We start from the raw sequence: 11577 nt of genomic DNA on the forward strand, positions 1-11577 counted from the left end.
ATGAGGTCTCAAAATTACAGCACGGTGAAAGAATTCATTTTCATAGGTTTTCCTGGCATCCAGAAATTCAGGGTTCCTGTGTTCCTGATCATAGCAGTGTTCTACATATTAATATTAAGTGGGAATGTTCTGATTATCTTCTTCGTGTGGAAAGATTATCGACTCCACACCCCCATGTATTGGCTTCTGGCCAACCTTTCCTTGTCAGGACTTGGATTCACCACTGTTATTATTCCCCAAATGATGTTCAATATAATCACCAAGCGAAAAGTCATTTCCTTTATGGGTTGCATGATCCAGATATATTTCTATTTTTTCTTGGGAACTTTAGATTACATTTTGGTGGCTATTATGGCCTTTGATCGCTATGTAGCCATCTGTAACCCCTTGAGATATTCTGTCATCATGAGTGGTTGGTTCACCTTTCAGCTTGCTGCTGCCTCTTGGATAGGGGCTTTATTTTCTGTCCTTTTCTCTGCAATCCCCTTTTATCTGACTCCCTTCTGTGGCCCCAATGTTATTAACCACTTCTACTGTGATATCCTTCCTGTGCTCAGGCTGGCCTGCAAGGACACAACCACACTGAAAAGGTTGAGCTATGTCTCAACAGCTCTTATTGTCCTGTGTTCACTTTTCCTAACCTCAGTATCTTATATCTACATCATTGCCACCATCCTACGCATTCCATCTTCAGCTGGCCGACACAAGGCATTTTCAACCTGTGTTTCTCACATTACTTTGGCCTTGGTTTTTTATGGATGTTCCATTTTCATGTACCTTCTACCAGAGAAAATCCATTCCTCTGGCTTCTACAAAGGTGTGGCCCTGCTTCACACTGTGGTAACACCTTTGTTGAACCCATTCATATATACCCTTCGGAATGAGAAAGTAAAGGAAGTCTTCAAAGATGCATTGAAACGAATGGACATTCTTGCCCCCCAAAAGAAGTGACCATTTATTTAATTCAAGAGAAGGGGTCAACTTATTTTCCAAAGAACCAAAAGGCAAAACAAGAAACAATGGATGGAAACTAATCAAGGAGACATTAGTTAAGGAGATTTAACTAATTAAGGAGAAACTTCCCAACAGGGAGAACAATTAACCAGTGGAACAGCTTGCCTTCAGAAGTTGTGGGTGCTTCATCATTGGAGGTTTTTAAGAAGAGACTGGATAGCCACTTGTCTCAAATTGTATAGGATCTCCTGCTTGAGCTGGGGGTTGGACTAGAAGACCTCCAAAGTCCCTTCCAGCTCTATTCTGATTGATTGATTGATTGATTGATTGATTAATTGATTGATTTGGATACCAATCTATATCCCAGTGTGACATTTTTTTCATGCCTTGGGTTATTGTGAACCTAAGATCAGGACTATATGGCTAAATTTTGTTTTGATGCAATCAAGTTGAGGAATTGTAAAAGCTGATCTGTAGATGAATAGGAACTTGAAGACTGGAGATTATAGTGGGTATCCCATCTCATCTCCCAACCTCCCCCCAATGTCAGTGCTTATCAACAGAAAACGTTTGGAGTTTTAAGTGTCAGAGTCATGCTGAAAACAATAGTAAGAAAAGGGGTATTTTAAGGACAGTAGGGAGATACTTTTTCTGATTCCATCATTGTGCTTTATGAAAAAACAAGAGCATGCATCTTCTGTTAGTATCTACCTTTCTTTACATCTCATGGAAAGTGAGAGGATTTGGATTTGTAGAATTTAAATCTCCATACACCATCAGTTGAGATGTTGGGTTTCATAGGGATTAGAGCAGGGGTCTTCAAACTTGGCCCTTTTATGACTTGTGGACTTCAACTCCCAGAATTCCTCAACCAAACATGCTGGCTGAGGAATTCTGGGAGTTGAAGTCCACAAGTCATAAAAGGGCCAAGTTTGAAGACCCCTGGATTAGAGGGAGATAGAAATAGATGATAGACTCACCTGCCCAGAGGAATTATTCATTTAGAAAAGTATTAAAGGGACATGAAGTTGCTGTGGTTGGAACCCTAATTCTTCCAAATGTGGTTGGAACCCTAATTCTTCCAAATAAATATTATTTTAGCCAGAATCCACAGTGATGACAGGGGCTGCCACAAAGAAGAGGGAGTCAAGCTATTTTCCAAAGCGCCTGAAGGCAGGACAAGGAACAATGGGTGGAAGCTAACCAAGGAGAGAAGCAACCTAGAACTAAGGAGAAACTTCCTGACGGTTAGAACAATTAACCAGTGGAACAACCTGCCTCCAGAAGCGGTGAATGCGCCAACACTGGAAGTTTTCAAGAAGAAACTGGACAGCCATTTGTCCGAAATGGTATAGGGTTTCCTGCCTGAGCAGGGGGTTGGACTAGATGACCTCCAAGGTCCCTTCCAACTTTATCACTATCATCATCATCATTATTATTATTATTATTATTATTATTATTATTATTATTATTATTATTATTATTATTATTATTATTATTATTATTATTATTATTATTATTACAATAATAAACCAACATCCAAACTCACACCATGAATAATATCAAAGGGTGCCCAATCCTACCAAGGCTTGCTTTCTTAAAGATTTAATAATGCACCTAATTCTTTGACTGTCTTCAGAAGTGGAAATAAATGCTTAATCTTGAAAAAAAGAAAAGAAATAGATGATAGACAGATAGAGAGAGAGGAGAGAAAGAAAGATAGAATAAAAAGTTAGAAAGATGGAAAGAAAGATAGGAAGACAGAATGAGATGAAAAAATCTGGGCATATAGAGATATTCTAAACTCTGAAGGGAATTTAAAATCTGAACAAGAAATGGAAAATCAGGGTATCAATCTATCATGGTGGGCACATTTACAAATGCAAGCTAGATATGATAAAGATGTTAAACTGTATGGATTTTATAAGGAACAAACTGTGTTTGATAAGACATTGTTAACTTCTGATGAGAAACTAATTAAGAAAATGTATATATTTTTTATTAACTTTGAAAATGGAAAGCGAACAAGTTAAAGAAACAATGATAAGATGGGTGAAACATTTTGGATACAATGTAGAATTAGAAAAATGGCAAAATTTTGCGAAAGAAATTACAAACTGACAATGTCAACTTCCTACAAAGAAAATTTATATAAAATACTTTGTAGATGGCACTTGTCACCAGCAAGACTAGCAAAAATGTTCAAAAACATGTCAGATAGATGTTGGAAATGTAAACATAAGTCAGGCACTTATTATCATGTTTGGTGGACTTGTGACAAAGTAAAGAGTTATTGGAAAAACTGGTTAGAAAAGATGTTGGGAGAATATGTAGATTTTAAACCTGAACTTTTTAAATTAGGTATAATGCCAAAAAAGACTAACAAACAAAGCATATATTTGATTTTGCATGTCACAACAGTGGCAAGAATTACATTTGCGCAATACTGGAAAAATGAAGGAATACCATCAGAGGAAGAAATAATTAAAAAAAAGAATGTGCAGAGATGGATAGACTGACTATGAGACTAAAAGAAAAAGAAGAAATGGAATATTATCAAACTTGGGACTTATTTTATCGATGGCTAGATAAAGAATAAAGGATTAGGAATTAAATATGTATTAGCGAATGTAAACTCAGACAGCACGTTTGTTGAAAAATTATTACTGAATGTATGGGAAAAAAACCAATAAAAACTTTTACAAAAAAAAAAGACAGATGATAGGTAGATAGATGATACATGAGAAAGAGAGACAGACAGACAGACAGACAGACAGACAGACAGACAGACAGACAGACAGACAGACAGACAGACAGACAGACAGACAGACAGACAGACAGACAGACATCCTTTAATGATGCCATCATATCAGAAGTAATTTTGCCACTTTCTGCCACAATGCTTTCCTAGCTAGAGCAAATGTCCTCATTGCCAGACTGGAAATATTTTTTTACAAAAAATGTCTGAATGGTTAACCAAAATTTTGGATGTTGCCAGTTGATAAAAGTCAAGGACTTCATAAGAGGCCATCATGAGATCAAATCAATCAGATCATGGGAGGGATGTTTGTGAAAAGTAATAAAAAAAATAAAACATCTAGAAAAATGATGTAAGGTTCTGCCAGCAAAAAAATTGCCTCCCAAAAGAGATAATTCAATGTCTATTTCTCTAAGTGAAATTTCACACTTTTCTGAAGAACTGTTATTTTAATAGAGAAATATATCATATATAAATTTATACCCTGAATATGTTTGTGTATACACAGGAAGGTACCTAAAGGCACAGACATACAGTATATGGATATAATTTTCAATAACTTAGTGAACAAAACTTTCCAAGATTAGCTTTCTTAGATTGGCCCACAGAGATCTATGTGGTGCTCAGGGACCTCCTAAGAAATCCTTGAGATATCAACAAGAAAGTCCTAAGGGTAAAAAAAAAAAAAAAGAATCTTGCAATAGAATGGGGGGGGGAATCAGATCCCCATTAATTGTACTGAAATCTATCTCAGAAATGGTGTAGAAGTGCTAAAAATGTATGCTCTTTGGCTTAACAAAATAACAGAATAACAGAATTCTAAGGGACCTTGGAGGTCTTCTAGTCCAACCCCCTGCTTAATTTTCAGAATTTTGAGAAACCTGTATAGTAATTTTCCTGGTTCTAAAGACCTTCAGCCACAAATGCCTGGGGGAGAAAAAAAACCTATATAATTGCCTCTTTCCTCCTGAATCCCACATTCTCTTTTTCTGATGGAAAGGGAAGATGGACATCTGGGGTTAGAGGCTATATGAGCATCAATTAGCCTGCAGGGTCCTTAATCCACAGCAAAGTTTTTGTAAGTTGCATTGTTGCCATACTTTTAATAGAAGTCTTTATCATGGAACAAATGATTGAACTAGACCCAGGAATATAATACTCTCCTACTGATATCTATGGAGATTCTCAGTCATCCAGGTCATGGTTGTCCCAAAGATGCTTTTTCAAAAGGCAATTGGACTTTTAGATGAGAAGCAAAATGTGTTTAAGGAAAAACAAAGTTCAGTTGCCTTTTGAAAATCACCTTTGGGACTTTCCTACTGTAACAAATTCTGGTTCTTTCCAAAGACACAAACAATACATTGCATAACAACAACAAACAAAACAGGAATTTATTTTATGAATTTAGTTAACAAAGGCTCAACTTTCAAACATCATATTGGGAAGACATATATTGTGCTCAAGAAATATTATATAAAGTGTACTCCGCCTCTATAGATAGAAGCAGAGATAGACACAAAACTTGAAGAGATGTTATAGGTAGAGGTAGTACAGAGAAAAAGACAAGTTTGTGTGTGTGTGTTTGTGTGTGTGTACGTGAGAGAGAGTGTGTGTAAGGAGAGAAAGAGAAATGAGGCAGACTGAGACAGACATAGACATAATTCTTCTCAAGATTAATTAGCTTTCTTAAATTGGTCTGGGTAGATCCGTGTAATCCTTTAAGCCTTCAGAGAAATCCTTGAGGTACGTTCAAGAAAGTCAGAAGAAAAATAAAATCTTACTCAAATTAAGTGAACAAAATCTATATCCACATTAAACTTACTGAACACTATCTCAGAATTAGTGTGGTTGCTGCTAAAAAGGTATGTTGTTTGATTTTATTGTGAAATTTGTTTGGCATTGTACCTGGGTGATATTTTTAATGCTGGATTAGTGGAAGAGATTATTTTTATGTTTAGGTATTTTGAAAAAAAGAAATTCTTCTATATATTTGATGCTGGAATAATGCTCTAATTTTGTCACTTGGCAATGATGTATTCTATGTGAAAACGGTTTATTTTTAACGCAGGAGCACTCTGATGTTTTTGAGTTGTTTGGGGTTATATTATGGTATGGAATTGTTGGAATGTTAATAAAATAAATCTGATTAAATTGGGGTTTAGTAGAAGTTCTTTATCCACGCCTTTATGTTTTCTCTACTTTTAAATAATACAATCATTAATCAACTTGAGTTTGAGAAAGTGAATGTAGCTGTTTTCAACAAACTGGTTTGGAGCTATAAACATGTGGTCCTCAGATTGTCGTCTTCACGTTCAGAAGATAGATTTTCACCTTACAGGATGGGAGGGCTACCACCTAAAAGGGGGAGAATGAATTTCCTTCTAACAGTGGTTTGTGGGTGGCTACCTACATTTGCTTCATGAAGAAGAGGTGATGGCCAACTCAATTTTGTTGGACATCAAGCAATAACAAGCAGCTTTATTATTATTATTATTATTATTATTATTATTATTATTATTATTATTATTATTATTATTATTAGTTTGAGTAGACCACTTTAGCAATCCTACTGGAGATTATAGGAGACAAATCCAAGATCATTTTTATATCTGAAGCATATAGAATAGAATAGAATAGAATAGAATAGAATAGAATAGAATAGAATAGAATAGAATAGAATAGAATAGAACCTTGAAGGTCTTCTACTCCAGCCCCCTGTTCAAGCAGGAGACTCTATACCTTTTGAGACAAGTGGCTGTCCAGTTTCTCCCTGAAAAGGTTTTGTTGGATAGTTGTCTTCTTTCTATAACCCTTACTTCAAAGTGCTCTTCTGTACTGCTGGATTTTGCCTATCCTTAACATTTTTAAAGATCTCTTTTATAAGCCTTTAAACATTAAACTGAATAATGTTCAACTTAAACTACATACTCAAATAGAGACACATCCAAATACTAATGTGGTATGTGAATTTGTTTAATATGGATGGAGGAAACATTAATTTAGTTCTTATGAAACCTGCCAATGGTTTCCTCTAATTACTCCTTAGCAATATCTTATAAGATTTTGTTTATGATTATCCATACAATTTAGAGAAAATCATATTCATATGATCTAGAGAAAAACTGAGTGGTAATAGGTCCTTATGAAAACATGAGCCGGGTGGTTTTTCTTTTCTTCTCTCTAGTTCTCAAATTCAGATCAGTTCTTTCTAGTTCTCAAATTCAGTCCAGTTCTCTCTAGTTCTCAAATTCAGTTCACTTCTCTCTAGTTCTCAAATTCAGTGGGTGCCTGCTGTCTCAGAGTGATGGACATTACCAAACCTCAGCCAATTAATGAAACCTGTATGAGTTGGAACAGGGAGGGGACATTTAAACAATTCAGAACTAGTATGGAATGTTATGCAAAGTAATTCAGGTCAACCATTCCATTCAAATCTGTGTAACTTAATGCCTGTTTCAATCCCTTGTTATTTAAAGCTACTTTGACCATCAAGGAATCATGTTTCTATAAATTACTGTCATTATTTTAGGGAAGAACAAGATGTCAAATGCTACATTTATTACTGAATTTGTTCTTCTGGGATTTTCTGAATTACATAAAGTGGACCTGGGATTTTATACGCTCCTGCTTTTGATGTACCTTCTGTCACTTATGGGACATGCCTTAATCATCACAGTGATTTCCATGGAACCTAAGCTCCATACTCCAATGTATTTCTTCCTACTCAACTTCTCCATGGCTGAGATTTCATCCACAACATCAGAGATGCCAAAGATGTTGGTCAATAGCTTCTCTGGCAAAAACACCATCTGCTTTGCCTGCTGCATGATCCAAGGATTCATGGTTTTCGCAATGACAGCTGTGGAGTTCATCACCCTCACGATCATGTCTTTTGACCGCTATGTGGCCATCTGCAAACCTTTGCATTATCAAACCATTATGACTAGTGGACTCTGTCTCAATCTGTCTTTGCTGGCATGGATTGGTGGGTTTGGACTCATATTTCCTCAGTCGGTCGTGGTGTGGACATACCCCTATTGTGGGCACAATAAGATTGATCATTTCTTTTGTGACGTTGGTCCAGTTCTGAAGTTGGCTTGTGCTGACACAACTGTAATTGAATTTGTGGGACTCNTGGATTTTCCCTGATTTCATATGCACGCATTATATTCACTATAATTCAGATCCCTTCTGCCACTGGGCGCTCCAAAGCCTTTTTCACCTGTGCCTCCCATCTCACTGTTGTAACCATTTTTTATATGGTACTTATGTTTATGTACTTGAGGCCTTCAACTCATGGGAATATCCAACTTAACAAAATATTGTCTCTTTTCGACACAAGTTTCATTCCCATGTTAAACCCTTTCATCTACACAATCCGGAACAGTGATTTCAAAACAGCTCTGTGGAAAGCAATAGCAAAAATAAAGAAGAATTCCTAATGGTACATGGCTCTTTACATGTTTTGCATTCCCTCAACTCCTTGTCCTAAGTAGAACTCCATTCTTTTGTCCTCTGATTGCTGTGGCATGTCATCTGTTAGTACTGGCACTGATGATGTTACCTAGTTTGGGTAATGAAATGTCTGCAAGAAATAAGCAAGATATAAGGTAGATATAAGGAAGTCAACCACTGGGTTTTCAATTCAGCATGGCTAATGAAGCAAGTGGGTGGCAAAAATGTCCGCTTCTTTTTGTACCCAGATGTGAAAAGAAGGAAATTTAGACCACATTTGGCTGACTCCAACTCTCTTCAAATGAGGAAGTGAAACTAACCAATGGAAAGAGGAGAGGAAAACCCATCAAGAAGACATGTTGCATCTCCTACAAGATATTGGGCAGCAACACTCCGAAATTCAGTCACTGTGTTTCTTACACAGTAGTAGATGGCAGTATCTTCTACTTTTAGACCATCTATCCTTAGCTGTCCTGTTGAACCTTGGGTGGAAGGGGTAACACGGCCCTTAAATTCATTGGCAGTGTATGTGGTATGTCCAGTCTTGAAGGCTGTGATAAAGACAAGCTCTTTGCCATTAGATTGACGAACCCAGCTCAAATGGTGATCATTGATATTGTAACCTGATACTTTACAAGTCAGAGTAATGGATCTCCCTGGAAGTGCAAATGCTTCAGGTGGCTGGGTCAAAGTAACAGTGGCAGAAACACCTGTTAAAAAAAGAACAACATAAGGACATTAAAAGATTACAAATGCAAAAAGATAACCCACCATCATTTTTTTTCTGAATTCATATTCTGTGCATATGTTCCATATCACTCTAAGATTCAATACAATATGAAAAATCTCATGGACAACTATTTCCAAACCTTAGCATCTTCCAAATGTGGGGATTTCAAGTCCCAGAAGTCACCAGTGGGTATGGCTATTGCTGAAAATTCTGGAAGTTGAAGTCTATACAGGTAGAAATTGCCAAGGCTGGACAACACTATTAATAATAATTTTCCATGTTAAATTTACGTAGCAGTGGATCTTTGTGGGGAAAGATATTTAAGTCATGGAAAAAGAAGAAACAGGAAAAGGAAGCCTTAGATTTGGGGAGAGGAAAAAATCATATACACACTGGAGATGAGATAAGACCTTTGTTGTATTTTCAATTTTAGTTCCAATTTTTTTATCTCATTACAAAGGAATTGTGATATTTATTCGGAGATATATTAAACTGACAAAAATGAAACATGGTTACTCACCAGCCAGGAAGAGCAAAATGGCAAGGCTAATATAATTGATGTATTTCATAATTTCAAGTGTACTTTTCCTTTGAATTTAGGAATTTAAAGTCAGCTATTTGAACAATTGGAAAGTTTGGCAGCTAATTCCTATATAACCCATGACATGTAAATTAGTTTGCATTTCAGAAATATTCTTCCCCCGCTCATTTGAATTCTATAACTCTCTCTCTCTAGTTATATAGGTTTTTTTTCTCTATTAGTACAGAAAAAAGGTCTTTCTAATGTTTATTTTTGATGGCAAAAATAGCTATAATTTCTCCCATTACTTGTTATATTCCATGCCCCCCCCATGGGATATATTAATTCCATATGCTGACCTATTTTTTTTAATAGGCTACTGTATATTGGAAAAGATTTTGGAATATGAGATAAAATATATCTCCCCATATTCCTACACAGGCTTCTATGACTTTTGTCACTGAATCAGGAAGGCTGTAACCATTACAATGATAAATATAGGTTTCAATTGAGAAGTATGGAATCTGAATTCAGAATTTCACAGAAGTTATAGATGTATAGATTCTTTAAGATAGTTCAGAATTAAAATGGTGAAATCCAAGCAAAGACTGAAGGATTCAGGAAGGTTAATCTTATCACAGCCATCTGCCATTCTGCCCCCAAATTATGTATTTCACAGGGAAAAATGGAAATACTCTTATACATAATAATTCAACATTTAATACTGAAAATACAATCTGTTTGATCATTGATTGTTGTGGTTCTCCTTCTTCAGAATTAGGGATGTTCCAGTTTGAGTTTGATTTACCCAATACCTATAGTTGTTACTCACTAGACAAACATAGAAGAAAAGGGTAAATGTAAGAAAACCAGCCCATCTTTATTTTTTTTTCTATTTCATTTTTTTATTTTTTAAACCAACAAAACAAAACAAAACATAACACACATACATACATAGTGTATACTCCTCCTTTTTTTTTAACAACAATTTTGTAACGGTAATCTTCTATTATTTACATTTTCCCCTCTTATACTTCTTTAGATATATTTATCCTTGTTGTCCCGTTGTTTCTTATTTGCATTTTTCTTCCTTCATACTATACTTCATACTAAAAATAATACATATTATTATTACTATACATTATTATACACACATTTTCCACTTTTGACCTTTCCACATTTATTCTCCTCTATTATTTCTAGTCTCCAACCAGTCATACCACTTGTTCCATATTAGATAGTACTCTGGGTCTTCCTTTTCTTTTATCTCTTTTGTTAATTTGTCCATCTCAGCACAGCCCAGGATTTTTCTTATCACTTCTTCCTCTGATGGTATATTCTCATTTTTCCAGAACTGTGCATATGCTATTCTTGCTGCCGTTGTTATATGTAGAATTAAGTACTGTATTTCTTTACTATATTTTCTGTTTAAAATACCCAGCAAAAAGATCTCTGGTTTCCAGTCTATGGGTTGGTCTATTATTTCTTTGATCCATCTTCTTATTTTAGTCCAGTATTTTTTCACAACTGGGCATGTCCACCATAAATGATAATATGTTTCATGTACTTTTTTACATTTCCAACATGTTGGCGAATTGTTCTGGAACATCTTGGCAAGCTTTGCTGGTGGAAGATGCCATCTGTAAAATATCTTCAACTGGTTTTCCTTGAATGTCGCTGACATAGTCAATTTTATGTTTATTTCCCATTTTTTTCCCATTTCTCCAATTCTATATTATATCCAAAAAAATTTGCCCATCTAATCATTGTGTCTTTGACAACCTCATCTTCCATTTTATATCTCAATAGGTATTTGTATAAATTGCTAATTAATTTTATTTCTGTTCCATGTGTAATTTTATCCAATTCTTGCGGCTCTTTTTGTATTTCATATAATTTTTTGTCCTCTGTATATTTAGACTGAATTTGTGTAAATGTCCACCAATCAATCTCTCTGCCTGTCTCTTGTTCCAATTCTTGTTTTGTTTTCAGATTTCCCTGTTCGTTTACTAATTCCTTGTATCTAATTATCTTATTTATATCCAGTAGGTTTGGGTGTTTCAGAGCTTCTGTTGGGGATAACCACATTGGAATTCTTATATAATGTTTTTGTTTTATTTTTTCCCAAGTCTGTAGCAATGCATTCCTAACTATGTGTCT

General features: G+C 35.5%; 1 protein-coding gene, 1 pseudogene and 1 gene segment (V, D, J or C); 2 read left to right on the plus strand and 1 right to left on the minus strand.

The window, feature by feature from the left end:
• Nucleotides 1-951, plus strand: LOC107291791 (olfactory receptor 6M1-like). The gene has a single exon (XM_015820827.1). The coding sequence runs from the start codon at nt 1-3 to the stop codon at nt 949-951; it is 951 nt and encodes a 316-aa protein (XP_015676313.1).
• A 6301-nt stretch (nt 952-7252) lies between these two features.
• LOC107291792 lies at nt 7253-8154 on the plus strand (annotated as a pseudogene).
• A 328-nt stretch (nt 8155-8482) lies between these two features.
• LOC107291793 lies at nt 8483-9466 on the minus strand. The segment is given in 2 exon segments: nt 8483-8877; nt 9418-9466. Coding segments are annotated over 2 exon segments (444 nt in total).
• Between the last annotated feature and the right edge of the window lie 2111 nt (nt 9467-11577).

This window comes from Protobothrops mucrosquamatus, unplaced genomic scaffold (genome assembly GCF_001527695.2).
Source record: "Protobothrops mucrosquamatus isolate PMUCROS unplaced genomic scaffold, P.Mucros_1.0 scaffold1188, whole genome shotgun sequence".
Lineage (NCBI taxonomy): Eukaryota > Metazoa > Chordata > Lepidosauria > Squamata > Viperidae > Protobothrops > Protobothrops mucrosquamatus.